Raw genomic sequence first — 18768 nt, 5'->3', positions numbered from 1 at the left:
GAAAGAGGACGTATGTCGCTGAGCTTTCTTGATGTTCAACTTTTTTGAAGCTCGAAATTGCGGCGGAGCTAAGGCCGTCATTAGCTTGATACGTATTGGTATTACGGTAATTAATATTATTGATATAAAAACATCAGCAAGATAGTTATCAGAATGGAAGCTTTTAGTGACAAGATAGATGAATTAAACTTATTACTTCTTCCCAGCTGTTCTCAACCATTCGCAACCAACAACTTAGAAGCGCAATAATGAAAATATCAAAATGAACAACAAGCACGAACACGTATATTTTAATACAGAGACCAACCAGAATGAAAGTCATAGGAAAATGATTCAGAAGCATGGCTTTTCTGGGACTGCACCAGGAAATCTCCATTAGAAACAAGTAACATAGAAACACAATTTGAGAATCCTACTCTGAGGCGACAAACATAGCACAATTTGAAGCAAAAACACCCATCATAAATTGCAAAAACCATTGACAAGAGAAGTTGAGAAGAACACGCACCGCCAGAAGAAACCATCATTACAAGAAAATAGATTATGCGGATGCTTCATCCGCGGCCTGTTTGGCATCACCAGCTGTCTCAGTTGCGGTCTCTTTTCCAGCAGTTTGTTCAGTAACTTCCGGCTTGTTCTTTGATTCTTCAGGTGCAGCATCAGCCATAGACTGGTCCTCGACATCGTCAGCGGCTTCGCTAGGTTCGGCTCCGATCAACTTAGGCTCAGGACCATCAGCTTTGGGCTCATCAGCTGAAGCGGCTTCGTGACGAAGTGCATTCGCGCCATTCGACTCTGGTTTCGCCTCCTTATCAGCAGGGGGAGCAGGGGTCGGAATATCCGAATCAAGAAGGTTCTTCCATCCCGTTAGAATATCCATGGACCGCTGTTTGAAGTGGTATTCCTCCTCCTTGGGAATCGATGGCAATTTGATAATGGCTTTCAAGACTTTCTGAATCTTGGTTTTACGGATGATAGACACTTCAATCTCGCCGTAATTCTCTAGTTCGGTCATGAATTTCGCCATTAGATCCATCTCTTCTTCTTTTGGCGCTTGGTCGCGCTGCAAGAAGCCTTTTTGTAGCTTATGGCGAAGGAAGAGAACTATGATACGCAAATTAGCTGACTGAATTGAAAGTTCAAATTTCTGCTGCGCATACCTCTCTTCTGTTTATTGGCCTTAGCCTCCTGGGGATCAATTTGTGGAGTTCTCTCTTTAGGAGGTTCCTCCACCTTTTCGACAGGCTGCTCAACAGGCTTCTTGGCCTTGCTCGTTTTTGGCTTCTCAGCATTCGGGTCTTTGGGTGTGCTTAGTTTGAGCTTAGTCGCCGTCTTTGGAGTTTTGGGAGGCTGTACGACTGTTAATTAGGGTCTGGACAAATGAAACCAAGGTGGTGCTTACTTTCTCGTCTTCAGCGTCACTCCCAGCGTCCTTCTTGCGCTTCTTTGTGCTCTTGGGCTTCTTTTCACCCTCGTCTGCATCAGCCATCTCCACATCCTCAGTTTCAGCTGCAACGCTTTTCCGCTTCTTCTTCTTTTCCTCCTTTGCGGCTTCTCTGGCTTCTTTGGCAGCTTCCTTCTGAGCTTTCAGAGCAGCTTTCTCTGCCGCGACAGCCTCCCGTTCTTCAGCCTCCTGTTGAATTGCTCGCTGATGATCGGCGAGCAGGTTCTTAAAGTACTGAAGATCATGGCCTTCAGCTGCAACCTTGTATGCAGCAATCAGTTGTTTTCCCTTTCCTTTTTCGCTGACGTCTTTACATTGCGCTGGATCTAGGGGAGTGAGATCGGTATTAGGAATCCACGCACTAACACATGATTTGTTAGCATCAGTCTCAAAGATAACAGATTCTGCTCTCGCCACTTACAACTCGTTTGTCTCCAAAAACATAATAGGGAACGTCCGGTCATGGACTCGCTTGCCCCCGTCGGCATATGCTTCCTTGTATGTACCATCGGCTTGCTTGGTTGTTACTGGACGAGTGTTGAGTAAGCTTAATGGAAGCATCTCCTCATCACAAATGATAGCTGGCCATGGAGGAAAACTCTTCAGCCGTGCAAGGTAGTATTCTCCGGGTGCTGCATCCAGATGTGTGATACGTTGTTGCGACTTTTTCTTGTTTAGCTTCTTCGACGATGACGGCCCACCCACAGACTTGCGCTTCGCACTGGATGGTCTCGGTGTAGAGGTGCCGTTGACGGCTGGAGCCTCTGCTAGCGTTGGCTCTCCATCATCTTTGCCGTTTACTTCCGTCGGCTCAGCAGCGGGTGCTGCTTCTGTGTTTTCTGGTTGTTTCTCTGTAATCAAGCATGTTAGCTACGCGACCATTCGCTTCCCTTACGAGGCGTTAAATACCTGCAGGCTTGTCCTTCTCTTCGGTTTCAGTGGTTTTGCCATCGTCTTGTTTCTGTGCCTGTTCGGCTGTGGCCGAGTCTGGCTTGGATTCACCTGCCGCAACGCGCGAATCTCCAGCATTGGCGGCGACAGCAGGGGTGGCTGGAGACTCTTCAGACATAATGCGCAATTGGCGGGGACACGAATTGAGAGTCGGGATGTATGGTAACTTTGTGATAAGAATAGAGAGATGGGGACGGAAGTCTGTGAAGATGGTAGTGTTTTGTTGCTGAAGTGAGGTTAGGCGGAGGAAGGTCGCGCAAGATGGGTCTGTGGCGGGAGTCGAAGCCGCAAGCGCAACGCGTGTGTGGAGGAACTGAAACGATTTACCCGCACAGGCAGACAACAACCTCAGTGGCTATTATGGATACTAGCCCATTGATAGGTCTACTGTGTATCAATTGAGGTATTCGCACTGGACAATAAACTGTCGTGTTGGTACAACCAATAAATACCCCTCAATATGTTTGGAGGTTTTCTCGCAGCAAGCGAGCAAGATCCTATCAGAGCTAAACCTCCAATATTGACCAACGCTTTGACTCCAAAGGCTGTCAGATATTGTAGTTTGATAATCAGGACGAAGGAGTGCTGGAATCAAAAGTAGCATGCATTTGTTTTCGTATATTTGTGCTACTAATGTGAAACCATCAAGAACAGATAGAAGAAGAGAGAGGCTGACAAAAAAAAAAGAAAAGATGATTCATAATGCTACAAAAAGGGAAGGGGTGACTGAGTATTCAGGCACCAACCAACATAAGGAAGGCGCCGCGCGATTCTACATCTTGTTTCTTTCTTCAACAAATTCATTGTATTCGTTTATTCATTAATCAAACACTGCTCAATGCCTGTCAACAATATATTCACAGTTTGAAAATATGGAACAATAGGGGATTGAGAAGAGAAGTATTACAGAGCCATCATAATGACTCTATTCCAGTCCAGGTTCAACCTAGGGCAAGAAAAAATTGATTAGGACAGGAGAGAGGCATGTGCCAGGACCTTGGGTTCATCTTGCTCGTCTGTATCCTCATAGACGTCCATGACCTGTCGCTCCGGCTTATGCATACGCAGCGCCCATAGAAAATAGTCCTCAAGAGGGAGCAGGTTCAACAAGATCGAGTTTGCCCACCATCCAAAGAAGCAGACAAGAGTACCGGCCACAGCATCCAGAATAAAGTGATTAGCTGTTGCGATGATGGCAGCGAGGATGGTTAGTGGATATGCGACACCCAGAGCAACACAAAGCGCGCGGCGCCAGGACGGCAAACCAAATCGCAAGTTGATGCGATTGGAGACAAGGGGCAATCGAATTGATGTCGATTGTCGGTGTTGAGGTGATAGGGGGATTGTCATGATGGACAATCCGATCATTAATGAATACCCAAAATGCAGGGAGGGCATTGCGGCTATATCCTGGTTAGTTGTAGCCCTGAAAATGATTTTCCTGCGATGTCTTACCGTATTGATTGCAGAATCGATTCTCAGTCCAAACACTGCCTGCGCCCTTTTCACCGTGAACGGTATCAACGAAGCCATAACTCCTTGCCAAATCACCGACGCTACCGGCTACATGTTCGTCGCTTAATAGGCGAGGAGGCATGCATGGCCATAACGTGAAGACGACGAAAGCAGCAAGATTGCAGACAGCCAGGGTGCGTCGACGAGCAGCGTATAAAGGAGGACCTCCCGGTGATCCATTGATCCTATGGTCGAGAGGGCTGTACCTCGGATCATCCAGCGAGTTTCGCGTGGTGGTATAGTAGTACAACCATACCAGAAAGGCAATCGTACCGGGGATATGGATGAACGAATAGACCCAGTTCGTCACGTTCATCAGCATCGGCCTTGCCAAGAAGAATTTCTGAATATCGGTCTCGACAAATATCCCCAGCGCTTTCTCGATTTGAACAAGTTGTAAGGCGTGCGTCCTTGCGATGTCGACAGTGTCATCTTTGAGCGTCATGGCGGTGAAAGCGCGGCCAAGCTGATATGTCTGTTGACGCAGATCGATCAGCTTCATTTCAACGCTTCGGTATTCTTAGATGGTTGCTTACCCAGTACACCAAAGCCCAGTACCAGCATTCCACCAAGAATGGAAGTCGACATAGCAGACGACTCAAGGTTCGATTACGGAATATCGCTGTGTTGGGCGAGTGTGCCTTGAATTTGTATGGTCCAAGCGCGATAGTTCGTGTCCTCCATTTAGCCTCGTGGTGAAGTAATGAGGGCGACAACGGCCTTGATTCTGCATATGCATCTTTGTCCGTAGTAGATTGGAGTCCAGTCTCCTCGTCAACATCTGAGTCGGATGACGACCCAGAGGACAGTCTATACTGGGAAGCACTTCTAGATGAATGATATGAGTTTTCTTTTCGACGATTTATCCATGTCCCTCCAAAGAGGAGAACGATGACCGTCAAAGGTTCAAGCACAGCTCCAACACCCATGATAACAAAAGCCCGGTAGAGAATCAATGGCGCATCGATCTACCCCTTTTGCCACAATAGAGGTGTTGACACGAAGTCGGAAGGGGATGGGAATGAAGGACAAGAGGAAAAGAAGAGTGATCCACAGATCTCAGTCTTCTGGCTTATTACCCAGACGTGGAGCGAGTTTGACCGTTTCATTGGGAAACTCGCGCTGTTACGACATACTTATGGGACGAGCAGCTTATGGTAAGCACTATCACATCAGCGATCCGCACAAGACTACCCAGAGACGGAAAAGGAGCATAGTCCTATGCATAAAACCAAGAACTTAGAAGCTTGGTTCGGCTGCCAGTAGGGATGGTGCCGTGAATGGCTTGAATGCCCTCGTTTTCATGCTGGAGATCGAAGCAGGGAGTTGCGTAATGGCGAGTCAGCAGCAGGACAGCTTAGTCAACGAGATAACAGGGTCCTACGAAGTATTATTGGGAGGCTGCCAAGCTTGAAAGTTGGAACATTGGATAAATGGTATATTCCATGAAAAAGATGCTATTGGCTCGTTTCTGAGAAGCGTCTTATGCTCACCTCTGGACGGCCGTGACTCGATACCGATTTGGGCAATGGGGCACATGTACAATTTCTTGGCCAGAGACATATTCAAGATTACAGTCTGCGTCTCCGCCGTCTGGTTTGGGATTGAGTCTGGTGATTCGCCGAGATGAAGAAAATTCAGTCGGAATGCTCCTTCGAGTAGATGCACCGAGCTACGACTAAGCTTGGCACATACCAAGTTAAACCGGTTGAATTAGTCGACCAGACAACAAGTCGCGGAGATAAGATCAGCTATGTACGTAGGTAGTTGAAACTGGGCCGGCCTCCAAGAACCACTGTTTCGCCATTGGACACAGAGCACCATCAAAGAGGTTCAAGGACCTTGTTATATCATCGAAAATTCCCGGATTATTTCCTTTATAAGTACGGACGAACCATTTATCAAGCTACAACTACAAAGAAAAGGTGGAGAGGGTGGACTCGATATTCGCACACGACCACGCGTACTCCGTAGTATGGAGTATGGAGACTACCATAGTAGGTACACTTCGGAAGCAGCGGAACAAACCTGCAAATCACCAGTTGGCCGAGCGTCTCTTATTTCCACGGCCAATAGATGACAAGCCAGTCATCATCGCCAATGTTGATCAAACACACGCTTGGCAAAAGTTCATAACTCGGATCGGATTGTCTTATTCCTTGCAAAAAAAGCTGTTTCGGCCTCGGAAGTTCTGGTTCTTCGAGATCTCTGCTTCGGATTCACTAATCTCCGGAGGTCTAGATATCAACTCCGTGCGCCATCATCAAGCGCTTACCCAGTCTGTATATTGATGACTACGTATGTGGTATTTCTCACAGGCTACAGCGGCACTCGCCGCTATCTGATCCGATCAATTAAGTACCTGGTACCAGATTCCTTTGACGCCGTTAACCTTATCGTGCCTTTTTTCTCCATAATTCTGAGTTCTGTCCCCGAATCTCCGAATCCATTGACTTTTTTCTTTGGATTTTTAGTACTCCGTACGTATGTATTTACTGGCATAGTCAGGGCATGACATGTACTGTCTGCTATGCTTTGGTGTCACGAAGTTATCAGATTTTGATAAAGTGCGGCAGAAGATCCACGTCAGGAAATATCGAAATCTCCCACGGCAAGAGTTCCAACATTGAAATACAGTCCCCAGAGGAGTCTAGCATAGACAACGCCCAAAATGCATTTTTTGATCATTACGAATAGTACTAGAGATGTCCCAGATTCTCAAGGTTGGTATTGGTTATTGTGTACCTGGGATATCTACTCCGTACGCTATCATCAAGGGGTTGTTCCATTTCCATACCTAGTGCTCGCTCTGTACGCTCATGTCCGGCAGAAAATCGAAAGGATAATAATGATTGTGCTTGAAACATAGTTATTTATTCATCTCCTTTCGAGTTGTACTGAACTAGACTGGAAGCAACCCCAAAGACATCCCAGAATCCCCAGACTGATACTCCAACCCTAGCTCATCCAAGAACCACGACCAATCCAATGAATATAATCCATCACCAGCTTCAGCAGCAGATCCGTACCACGGCGGTATAGGGGGTTGATTTAGATTATAGTCGTCGCTGCCCTGGCCGATGGGTAAAGCATGTCCTTTGGCGCTGGATGTAGGAATAGAACCTAAACTGACTGGATAAGATACAGACGCCGCTTGTGGATGTGTTTTGTAGACATCACTCGCATCGAGGGGAGGTAAAGATGGCAGTACGGTGTCTGAATCTGTCATGTATTCGAGTAGAGATTCATCTGAGAAGGATGTTTTGATTGATGATGGCCTAGTATTAGTAGAAGTGGTTGTGCACCGACGGAGTCGTTCAAGTTTTGCCCATCGAAAGTCGCGAAAGTCATATTCGGCGGGGTCTTGGCCTGTTATGCTCAATTCGCTGGGACCAAATCAGTTGTTTTGTCAGTTATAGGGTTCAAGGGTAAAAAAGGGGAGAAACCTTCGGAATGCGACGAGATCAGTTTCGTTGAGGATATGTCCCAAGTCACATCGTAGAATCCGGTGGACTGCTTCAATATGCTTTGATCTTGCTGTCAGCAGGGCCTTTGTGATGATCTATAGAATTTTAACGCACTAGGTTTCTGGCGATTTCAGATCGCTTTGCAATGTTTCGAATGACAGAAAAAAGATGAGGGATCGCTTTCATGAATTCAGGCGCTTTGGGGTTCATGGATGGATCTATTTCCGACAAGCGGTGGGTTTCGAATAGAAGGACTATTATTCTCATCAGTCTTTGCCTTTACTAATTTGAATGAGAAGGTCTGACTCTCTAGAGCAACATAAGCGTCTACAGCAACATCAGGATCAAAGTAGATACCCGCCCTGAGACCTTCGGCGACAATGCGAGCAGTGGGTAGAGCATGAGAGATCCTATTCCTCCTGATTTGAGATATAAGATCGGCTTTGGTTGAGTTGTCTTGGCTATAGATATGTAGCGCTGCCCGGCCGGTGATGATGAAAAGGTTATGCCGTATAACATGTAAAAGAATAAAAGTGATGAGTCGATGTCGATGGAGCAACATGTTACTGGAATTGAAATGGAATTCCTTTGGTAGTGCGTTGATAACCTCTTCCATGTCATGCTCGATGGTAGCTAGTTCGGTCGTCAATTCTTCGCTTGTCTGTTCTGCGTGCGAGGCACGAAAGGCGAAATGCAAAGCACGGCGCCGCGCGGCTGCTGTTCGGAGAAGATAGTCTGATATGTCGAGTAATTGTTCCTCGGATTTATTAGAAGAATCAGCATTAGCTGAAACAGAGGCATTGCAGCGAAGCGGTCCCGTCACGACGTTCTCGTTGCGAAGAAAGCTAGCCTCGTCACAAGCGAGTTGAATACTATATGCCTTTTCGTCAATAGTATGGAAGCCGTACCGACCACCGTCGATAATAGTGTCATTGTAAAAAGTGCTCCACGCAAGACGGCGGAGGGTTTCGCGAGAAAGAAGAGGCGAGAGTCGTAGATTAGAGGTCAAGTTTGATGAATACGTACGATCAAAAGTTTGTAGAGACATCATCTGCATCATTCTGCGTACATTCTTTTAGACTGCGCTGTACCAACGAGCGGACATTGGATGAATGGTGATGTTGTATTCTGACTGCTCACCTCGTGCAATTCGAACTTATTAGCCAGGCGGACGTGAACGTGCCGCGACATCTATCATATAGCTGAGCTAGTAAGAGGGTCTGTTTGGTGGTATCAGGATTTCGTTTCTCAATACGGCAGGGGAGCACCTCCCTTAAGATGCAGGGTCCTACCTACCATGAGCTGAATAGCCCCGAGCCCTCGATAGATCCGCGGAAGAAGGGATTCGATCGCCGCGTCAGCCCACGCATCTGCTCTCGCCAGATTCTCTGGAGTTGGCCTGGCGGCGAACCTAAAGACCTGCGTTGAGCAATTGTTCAACGCCGAGTTAGGGCTTAACAAAGGATTTGACTTACCGCACTGCACTGGCAATCATCATAAGAGTTAATTCACGGGGTGCCTTGCCCTGTTCGAGGAGACGAGTGAAATGAAGTTCATGCACAAATGCGAGGAATCCGAAATCTGAGAATATCAGATGAACAATCCAGTAAGTCCAATCAGATAGTACCATTCTAGGAGACTCACGATGGACCGACGAAAAATAAAGCCGAATCAAATCTGACAGCTCTTGACCTGTCGGCAGCTGTCCCTTTGGTGTCTGTTCGAACTGTGTTACATCCTCAAGGAGTAGCGTCTCATGGAGTGTCTCACTACTCGAGTTGGATAATGGCGGAGAGCTGTCCTGTACCATGCCCAGCTCGCCGATTTGCAAGAATTGGAAAGCAGCATGATCACGGGAGAACAAGCAGCTGGAGCACTCGATGGAGATCCAGGCAGAGCACGCCGTATAGACCTCGTACATTCCGCCCCCATGTCCCTGCACTTATTGCATGTATCAAGTACATCCCCTACACATTTAAGCTATGATTGATTACGGTCAGCTCGTTGCTCGAGAATGGAAAGGGGCATCAATACCTTCTTCTCTCGACATAGATCACAAGCAGTAGCATTAGGTCTTCTGGAGAAGGTTATCCTCCTATCATCAGAATGCAGCCAATCGCAGCTCCTGTTGCCCTTTCGGCATTGCGTGCATGTGGGCTTCTTCTCATCGCATTTTACCTGGAATCGCATGTCAGTCAGAAGGGTTAAGATTAAGAAACGGATTTTGTCCAAATTTATAGCAGTACGAAACCGATCAACAGCTTAGTACATGTATACCAACTCACCCGCCTCTGTCTGCACGTCCGACACCCTGTTCTGGTGCGACAGATTCTTTTTCTAGTCTCCTGCGTCATTACTACAAGTTCGTAGAAGGATGCATTGCACGCTCCGGTATCTGACATAGCTGACCATCATATATGCAAGATACTAGACCTGACAGAAACGGATTTAGCTATAGATGCGAAGGGAATCATGTCGGGGTCGTCTACTAACTTAAATACCAAGTTAAGTTCTATCCATAACGTATTTCACGGCTAAATGGCGTGATTTTATATGAGTTCTCGTACCAAAATAACGTCTTTATCTCTCGAATATTTCGTATCTACTACTCCGTACGTATTTTAATATTATACCAAACATCTATTTACTGTGAAATATCAGGATGTCTTCATAGATTCAATATACAGTGACCTGCCTCACAAATGATGCTAGATTCCCCGCATATTGAAGCTTCTCCACATTCGCAAGGTTCCAACCTCTCCTCTCTTTTTTCTTTGGAGTTTTGGTTGGGATACTATCCGATGGCATTGGTCGAGACGTGCTGTTAACTACCAATCTAGGTGCAACATTGCCCGGAGGCGATATTGGGAGCTAAATGGCTTGAGCATATTGAAAGTAATGAAGCATTTTCGGAACATTCATTGCCTCTCCTTTAGATATCCCTAGGTACAATCTACCGGATATTCTCCCCATCTCGCACCCATCCATAACCGTTGTAACTCGACTTCATCTTCCCACAACTCCGGCGCCTCATCAATCCCTAACCCCGGTGCCAAAGCTCTTCCCCCCCCATACAATACCACACTCTTTTACGTACTCCTCCCAGCATGCTAGCAATTCTTTCAGCTTCTCTGGTTCGGCCCGAGCAAGGTCGTTGGTCTCGCCGGGGTCATTAAGTACATTGAATAATTCCCAACCTTCGTCACCTTCCCCTGCACCCCCGTGGGCCTTCGAGATGTGAACAATCTTCCAGTTTCCTTTTCTCAGTGCACCCCTTGCAAAGAGCTCCCAGCCGATAGGTTCTGAAGACGAGTGGATAGCCCATATCTCGTCATCTTTTTCTACTGCCTGTCCCTTGGCAAAAAATGAGACCCAAGATTTGCCTCGGATAGCGTGCACTTCTTTCCCTCTAAACTTGGACATCATTCCCACGGTGTTAGCATCTTTATTCTCTACGGTAGGAGGAAGAGACACGCCTGCCAGGTCAAGAAAAGTGGGAACAAAGTCCATCACGGTGGTAAAAGACCGGCTAAACGAGCCCGGTTGGAAAGACGGGAGAAATGAGTGTGCAGGAGGTTTGACTACACATGGAACAAGAATGCCGCCTTGGGAAGGGAAACATTTGAACAGTCTCGAAGGAGCGGTAGATGCTTGAGCCCAAAGCGGGCCAAACCTGGAATATCAGTTGTTAGCTTGTGTTCATTGTTTTCAGTATGAAGCTTACTGACCACGTGAACGAGTTCCAGGAGCCAATATTGTCGTACGAGTTGTCATAGTATTGATGAATTGCACGCTGGATGTTATCACCCATTACCGCTATGAAGGCGAAAGTAAGCTTTACTGAAGTATCAACTCGAGAGATCGATCTGGCCACTTACGGACAGCTTCCAAACTTCAGTTCTAGGATCAGCCTAAGTTCCAAGGACTCGGAGATCAAAAGTCAGGTCGGAAGATTTACTTACGCAGCCCCCTCTGCTCCATTATCACTCACGAATACGATAAAGGTGTTGTCATACTCTCCAGTCGTTTTCAGGTAATTTATCACTTTGCCGGTGTTAACATCGATTGAGTCCACCATGCCAGCATATACCTCCATCGCTCTGCTTGACAATTTTTTCTCTTCTGGTTTCAGCTCGTCCCATTCCCCAACACCTTGTGTGGTCGTTTCGACCTGATGGGCGACAACAGATTTGTCAATGATACCGAGTTCGACCAGATTCTTTAGACGGCGTTCTCGCAAGGCGTATGGGCCATCGTCGTACGTTCCCTTGTATCTGGACCGTGGATATCAGCTGGCTGAAAGGAGGTATATTGGTGCAGAAAGAGTAAAAGGAGAGGAGATATACTTATCACGTTGAGCCTTGGAGCATTGCAATGGCCAATGAGGAGCAGTATACGGTAAGAATGCAAAAAAGGGTTTCGACTTATCGCTCTCAGATCGATCTTCGAAGTATTGAATCAACCGATCAGTGTAATACTTAGTTGAGTAGAAGCCGTCTGGGTCTTCTGTTTTATTCGTCTTTCTACAGACAGAAAAAGTCGCCATTGGTTAGCCAATCTGACTAGAGCTCTCATACCTTTCGTGCAAGTTTCAGGGAATACAACTCACATTTCAACTTTCTTTCCCATCTCCGCATGGATCGGTCGACCACCGACTGGAAATCGTTCCTGTACAGGTTCCCAACCATAATGGTTACAGCAACCAGGAAGCATGGCAAATGCATCCTGGAACCCTCGTCTCCATGGTCCCTGACTGGTACGCAACCCTAAATGCCACTGATACCCGGTCAGCCCGCAGATATTTCAATGGTTTTAGCCAAAGACAAAAAGGATCACCTTTCCAGACATGACGGTATAATATCCATTATCCTCAAGTACCTCAGGCAACGTAACCACGTCATTGTTTAAATAGCCCTCATATCCCGCTTTCCCTGACCAGCGCTTGGCCCCTTGTTCGCTACGCTTGTATTCTATCAGAACTCCCAGTCCACCGAGATGCGCGTCAGTTCCACTCAAAAGCATTGCACGAGTAGGTGAGCAAGCTGCGGCGGTGTGATGATTGAGCATGCGGATACCTTCTGCAGCTAAAGCATCGATATTGGGTGTTTGTATTTCGGCGCCGTAACAGCCTATGTCAGAGAAGCCCTGGATATCGTGAGTTTTGTCCTCGACTGTTCTTACCTATGAACAAAAAGGAAGACAACGTACGAGGTCATCAGCAAGGATAAATAAAAAGCTAGGGCGCTTGAGCGTCTCATTTCCAGTGTCGAGCATGTTGGAAGTGATGTGTTCTGGTATGGAGGATATCGAGAGAAGCGCGGCCTACTTTGCTTTCAAAGTTATGAAATTAGAAGCCTCTACAAACCTCTAAGGCGAGGGATGTCCATTGACTTTTATTCGCAAAATTTATCTGTTTAAAAATTGGCATCTCCACCCCAAATGGAAGAGATGTAAGATAGTTAGAGCCTCGCTCGGATAGAATCATCTCGTTCGGAACGGAGCGACTCCGAGCGAGGAACTAACGAATCTATGGTTGAATTCCCACTCTCGGAATACTTACCTGGCCCCGATATTTATATATGCAGAGGCTTTCCCAGTCAGACCCCTGGCCTGGTCAACTCAAGCATTCGAAATACAAATTTGAAGCATGCACTGCAATCGTCCCATACAAAAAGAACTGCCCAAGCGCATATCAGAGACAATGGCAAATTCACGCAACTTCGGGTCTATGATGAGCCCTATGCTCCTATTTTCCTGTTTCTGCCTCCTAGTGGGAGACATGCTCTTTGGGTATGACACTTCTAGCTTTGGTGGTATTCTGGCCAACCCTGTAAGTCCATGAACTTCATCTAATCTACTAACGGACTGTTAATATTCTACATAGGGCTTTGTGAGACAGTTTGGACAATATCACCCCAAAACCAAGACGTATGCTATTGACTCCCTGCATACTTCACTTCTCAGCTCTCTCGCCTTCATCGGCAAGTTTATCGGATGCTTGTCGGCCGGTCCAGCCATTGAGAGATTCGGCATCGCATCGTGTTTTTTGGTCTCTCAATTGTCTCGGTTATGGGTGTTATCAGTAAGTTAATGCTTTACCTTCAGAATTATGTTTTCTTTAGTAGCTGATATTCATTCTTCTCAAGTCGAGATCACTGCTGCCGATACTGGTGCCGGAACTGGGCGACTGGCGCAATTCATTGTAGGTCGTATCATTGTCTACATTTCGGTTGGGCTCGTCGAGGTCGATATAACGTTAGTGCAACTTCTTCAAATAATTTTTGTTGTACCATTCAAGGGCGTCTGACAAGTCAAAATTTAGCACATATCAATCCGAGATTGTCCCAAGTCATTTTCGCGGTGCTGTCGTCGTCTCTCTACAACTATTTCTCAGCGCTGGATCAATCCTAGCCAGTGGTATCAACAAGGCATTTGCCACGAGAACTGATGGTCTGGGTTGGAAAACAATTACGGGTATCCAGTTCATCTTTCCCGTTTGTGAGTTGTGGCCCCCAGGCCTACTTTACTTCTTACGCTCATTGACAAAAATTGCAGTAATAATTCTCTTCACCCTTTTCATTCCGAGCTCTCCCCGTTGGCTGATTTCCAAAGATCGTAATGAAGATGCTATTACCGCCCTCTGCCGTCTCCGAAGCAAAGCCTATGCGGCCAATGGATTGTGCGCAGCTGAGATCCAGGCCATCCAGGAAGCCCTCCGACAGCATGTGCACAAATCTCCGTGGTTTGACCTTGTCCGAGGAAACGATTTGTACCGAACAATGATTGTCATGGTCTACTACTTTTCCCAACAAGTGAGTATCGACCGTTACTACTAAAAGTCATTGCTGGTCTGACCAAGGAGTTATCAGACCACTGGTCAAGCATTCGTTTCGACCTACCAAACAGTCTTCTACAAGACGAATGGTTATGCTCAGAATGCCTTCACTTATCCCATAATTACCAGTTGCCTTACTTTCATTTGCATTGTCCCAGTGATGTACATGGTGGACAAAGTCGGGTACGCCCATAACCCCAGTTCATTTCCTAGCTCAATGAAATTGTGGAATTGACAATTGAAACAAGTCGTCGATTGTCGATACTGCCTTATGTTTTCCTTCACCATACAAGCCTTTTGGATGTATCTGTTGTCTGGTATAGGGGAGCTGCAGCAAAAGACTCATTCAGAGAAGAACACAATCGTGGCTGCTTTTATGCTATATGCAATTTCTTACAACGTAAATGAGGCTTTACATGGAACATGTATACTTTTGCAAGATAGATGCGCTAATGACTTACCAGATGGGCGGTGCCTCCATTCCATATCTTCTCGGGGCAGAAATCCCCAATTCAGCTGTCCGTGAAAAGACGCAAGCCCTCGGATCAGCGTGGAACGTTGTGTGGGCATTCGTCACAAATTTTGTCATTCCGTACATGATAAACGACATCCATTTTCAGGTGGGATGGGTGTTTGGCAGTATTTCAGTACTTGCACTTCTGTTTACGGTTTTCCTCTTACCCGAGACAAAGGTGAGCTTTATTCCATTACCATGAAGTGCGAAATAGAAAAGAAGGTATACTAACCCTCTGCACAGGGCCTAGCACTTGAAGAGATAGATGCTATCTTCGCAGTTCCTTATAACCCTTTTCGTTCTGCCGAAATTCACGAAACCCCTACTCAGGGCCGGGTTGGGGAACTTGAAAGCAAGAAACAAATTGTCGTGGAGAAGAATGGCGATTACGCCCAGGAGGTCGTTGCTGTATAGTATATGCACAAATAGGTCCATACTACGAGTCCATTTCCCCTGGCTGCCTAGGTAGTTTGGGGTAGCGTAGAAACAACTCTTATTATAAGGAAATGTACCTAGGTATAGTTGCCGAGCAATATCGAACAAACGTTTTGTCTGGCCTTCATTGTCCGACGTTCATACCTTAACGTCAATCATTTTATATGAGTGATGCTTTGAGCAACTAGTTGTTGTCGGTTGACAAGCATGAAGCTATAAATCAGTCCGCGGAAGCCCTGGAGTGATCTAAGATTGGAGAGGAAAGTATACATATTGAAACTGTCCAGATATTCCGACGATAAGAGCACAGTATCTATATCAAAAAAGAAGCAGCTGAGTGACGCTATATGAATCCAGCAATAAATGTAACGCCCACCATGCGATTTTTAAATCATTTGCAACTTTTTATGCCTGGGGTGTTAAAAACGATCACTTGAACAATCATATCGTCGTGCAGACGCCAGGATTGAGGAGAGCCAAAGGCAAGTCGACCTGCTATCAACTGATGATGGCTCCCTCCCAGGGAATTGCGGACTAAATGTGCAGCAGCGTTGGCGTCTTGGATCGTTGTTCTATCCACGAATTTCCAACTAACACACTTCCAGAAGTGTTCAAAGTCAAATGGTTCGTTATCATCACAAGTTGTGAGATTTGGCTTTGGGTCGATTTCACGTCTTTTCTTGTTTTCACCTGTCTCTTGTGCTTATTCTAGCGATTTACCAACAAGAGAAACTGCCTGTTGACTGGAGAGCATGTCCCACATGCCATCCGTCGCCATAATCAAGAATGAAGGTTTATCCGGCTCGATTTTTATGCTGACCACAACAGACTCGGCGGTTAGGAACGGTGGCGTTCGAATATCGTACTTTGTTTTCAGAGGTGCAGGGCCATAGAATCATTGTCTAAATCCTGCTCTATTTCCAGGGAACATTTCCGCTGGGCATCGCCAAAAGCTCATGAGAACCATCATTCTTAGCACCCGTCCGTTTTTGGCAACGCCCTCTTCCCTGGGATGCTCACTATAGAGCAGAGTGACTTCCTCCTTGTTACGGCCGGTCAAATCTATTGATAAAGGTATTACTTCCCATGTGCCATCTGAGTTTTTGGCGTATCTAGCGAATGCAGGTCAATCTGACTAGACGATCGTTATGGAATTCCGGCCAAATCCAAACCTGAGGACATTGCTTGTTTCCTTCGATTGTGGACTAGTTTTACGGGCATGCGTAAAGCGATACAAGCAGTAAATCGAGACAAGGTTGTCGAGTCTCAGGATTGCTGTTTACAGTCAGGGAAATTTGTATTTACACACCACGACCTCGCACCTCGGAATCTTTCTTCTCGCACCTTCAGGCGAGCTTTGGATACTGGATTAGGAATGAACTGGGTTTCTATTCAATATACTTCGAGAATGCCTCTAGCAGAATTTTCATATCCCCAAAGATCGGAACTTTTGGGCCAAATTAAGATGGTGTCTATTTATCTGGATTGCGGTTGGACGCTACGAGCAGAGCGCTCGCATCCTCGAGCATATAAGGTCCAAGTTTACTCGATTTTCAGCTGGAAGACGGTTCGGGCTGTTGAACAGAGGAGGCTCGAGTAGATATGTTGTATTATAAACCGGACATAACTACTCTTGTTAGGGGATAATACTCGTAATAGTGTGACAACTTAGTATTTTGACGCCCGTTTAGGTATAAATCTACGGCCAAGTGAAACGAATGTCCGACTAAGAGTATATATTCGTTTTGGATTTGGAGTATGCATTGTCCCTTGTTTGGAATATCAGTGTGTCGTTCCTCTAGTTCGCCCAGGCGACAGCGAATTACGCATTTTACTTTTTCACCTTGCGGTGATATTACAGTAATGGTCGATCTTGACTCATACAATAATGAACCTCCAGGGAGAGTCGCCACAGTCTGCCATCAAAAATACCCTCTAGTCCGTTCAACCGGATGTTGTAACGGTGACCATCCGTAACCCCTTATTTAGAAACATTTTGTGACTTTTTCGTTCCTTGCCGTTTTCTAACAGGCACTAATGATGGTTATGTACGTCGTACGATTAATCAATGTATATCGGAAACATTTTTAGTTCATGGAGAGAATTACGCGAAAAAAGAAAGAGCCTGTGGAGACTTAGCGCTTATCACTTTTTTCTCTGCACTTAGATAGTACGAATCTGGTGTTTAGACAGATGACCCGAGGGGCTCGAATCATTAATTGATATTGAGCGTACAACAGTCATTGGCTATAAAATCTGGATAGTTTACTATTGATGTTTTGGACGGAAGAAGATTCGGGTTCTATTGCAGTTTTGTTATCAGTGCGATGGTTAGTACGATGAAGAAAGGAAGAAGTAGAAACCAAACAAAAGGGAAGAGAGAGCCAATGATCAAGAATTAGAAATAAAAAGGAAAAGGCAAGGACGAGGACGAGGAACGGAAAATAAGGATAGCAACTGCTGGAAGACAGGCAAGAAAATGTAAGAATCTGTTAATGCCTGGAACCTGTAGACAAACACAAAGCTAACAAAAACAGCCCAAACCCACTCTCGTTGGCAATGAAAACAACTCATATTGTTTCTCCCATGATTTCTATCATAGCCTAAGCATGATTTAAAATACCTAGGGGGAGTCGGAGGCCGCAATCCAGTCAAACTCCTCGCGCCACTGTACTATCTCATCTTTCGTGGATTGTGGAAGGCTCAGCCATCTTCGGTTACTTCTCTCTAAGATCTCTACAAGCTGAATAAACTGTTTTTGTTCTACTTCGAACACATCTCACTTAAATGCTTTCTCTTAATGATATGGTATGAGGTTGCAATGGTGAAAGAAGGTATTAACGGCTCTTAAAGGCCATAACCGCGGGTCCAAGAACTTATCATTGCAAATCTTCAAGTCCAATGCGGCCTAGCCGTTTATAATCCCAGATAAAGAGACCATAATCAGCTGCAAAGTCACAGTAGCTGTTTGGATCTGGGCCACAGCCATACTTGTCATACTCATTCGGACACCATATCCAGTAATAAGAAAGCGTGATAGCATCATTCCTTCGTTCCACCCATGCGCTCACTTTGACCGTCGAGCTCGGCCTTGCTTCCTTTTAATGGATTTGGCTCTTCACATTTACAATGTAGAGTCTTCTCGAAATTGGTCGAGCAGGTCCATTTTCTAAGCCAAAACTTATGGAAAGATTGACTCGTGAATCGTGTGAACAAGTCATCTGGATAATCCAGGAGTCTTCGAGTGGCTTTCAGTATGCACTCCATCTCTTCAACTTCAGGACATACCCACAGAAGGAAATTGTAAGCAAGCAAGCCAAACACCTGTGTTCTCAGCTAACATTTCGAACTGCTTCTCTCTTGAGAAGGTATATAGAGATAGCTCGTATTATTACCGAAGACAACGCTAACGATAGGTATATTAGCAGTCACAAGACATAAGTCTATCCTACTACTTCTTAGCACAGGATTGAGGACAGTATAGCTGACATAACAGCACATTTACAGAACTTCAAACAGTGCAGTGCGCATATCCTCCTCGACTCAGTGTATCATCTCATTCTTACATACCTGTCCTCTCCCCAGCTCTCAAAAATGGGTAAACTGG

General features: G+C 45.9%; 6 protein-coding genes across 6 annotated transcripts; 1 reads left to right on the top strand and 5 right to left on the bottom strand.

Moving 5' to 3' along the window:
- Nucleotides 1-492: 492 nt before the first annotated feature.
- Nucleotides 493-2513, bottom strand: TSTA_012080 (PWWP domain protein; the record flags this gene model as incomplete). Its single annotated transcript, XM_002483288.1, has 5 exons — nt 493-1104; nt 1161-1350; nt 1403-1805; nt 1866-2295; nt 2354-2513. 5 exons carry the CDS (start codon nt 2511-2513, stop codon nt 542-544), a joined length of 1746 nt encoding a protein of 581 aa, XP_002483333.1. The 3' UTR covers nt 493-541.
- Nucleotides 2514-3335: 822 nt separating this feature from the next.
- Nucleotides 3336-4839, bottom strand: TSTA_012070 (uncharacterized protein; the record flags this gene model as incomplete). Its single annotated transcript, XM_002483287.1, has 3 exons — nt 3336-3798; nt 3851-4385; nt 4447-4839. 3 exons carry the CDS (start codon nt 4837-4839, stop codon nt 3362-3364), a joined length of 1365 nt encoding a protein of 454 aa, XP_002483332.1. The 3' UTR covers nt 3336-3361.
- A 1728-nt stretch (nt 4840-6567) lies between these two features.
- Nucleotides 6568-8437, bottom strand: TSTA_012060 (uncharacterized protein; the record flags this gene model as incomplete). Its single annotated transcript, XM_002483286.1, has 2 exons — nt 6568-7279; nt 7684-8437. 2 exons carry the CDS (start codon nt 8435-8437, stop codon nt 6813-6815), a joined length of 1221 nt encoding a protein of 406 aa, XP_002483331.1. The 3' UTR covers nt 6568-6812.
- A 188-nt stretch (nt 8438-8625) lies between these two features.
- TSTA_012050 (sulfatase, putative) lies at nt 8626-12651 on the bottom strand (the record flags this gene model as incomplete). The annotated part of the gene is made up of 14 exons (XM_002483285.1): nt 8626-8788; nt 8853-8958; nt 9022-9313; nt 9412-9555; nt 9655-9714; nt 10063-10248; nt 10453-10791; nt 10834-11050; nt 11106-11243; nt 11340-11651; nt 11724-11900; nt 11987-12153; nt 12214-12522; nt 12586-12651. The coding sequence occupies 14 exons, from the start codon at nt 12649-12651 to the stop codon at nt 8626-8628; spliced, it is 2676 nt and encodes an 891-aa protein (XP_002483330.1).
- A 427-nt stretch (nt 12652-13078) lies between these two features.
- Nucleotides 13079-15140, top strand: TSTA_012040 (sugar transporter, putative; the record flags this gene model as incomplete). Its single annotated transcript, XM_002483284.1, has 9 exons — nt 13079-13207; nt 13262-13459; nt 13529-13632; nt 13700-13875; nt 13933-14189; nt 14247-14412; nt 14461-14612; nt 14677-14904; nt 14970-15140. 9 exons carry the CDS (start codon nt 13079-13081, stop codon nt 15138-15140), a joined length of 1581 nt encoding a protein of 526 aa, XP_002483329.1.
- Nucleotides 15141-15864: 724 nt separating this feature from the next.
- TSTA_012030 (pyruvate dehydrogenase, putative) lies at nt 15865-16382 on the bottom strand (the record flags this gene model as incomplete). Its single annotated transcript, XM_002483283.1, has 3 exons — nt 15865-16026; nt 16126-16223; nt 16334-16382. The coding sequence occupies 3 exons, from the start codon at nt 16380-16382 to the stop codon at nt 15865-15867; spliced, it is 309 nt and encodes a 102-aa protein (XP_002483328.1).
- Nucleotides 16383-18768: the final 2386 nt, after the last annotated feature.

This window comes from Talaromyces stipitatus, genomic scaffold (assembly GCF_000003125.1).
Source record: "Talaromyces stipitatus ATCC 10500 scf_1105507295549 genomic scaffold, whole genome shotgun sequence".
Taxonomy (NCBI): Eukaryota; Fungi; Ascomycota; class Eurotiomycetes; order Eurotiales; family Trichocomaceae; genus Talaromyces; species Talaromyces stipitatus.
This window is presented reverse-complemented; position numbering and strand designations above follow the sequence as displayed.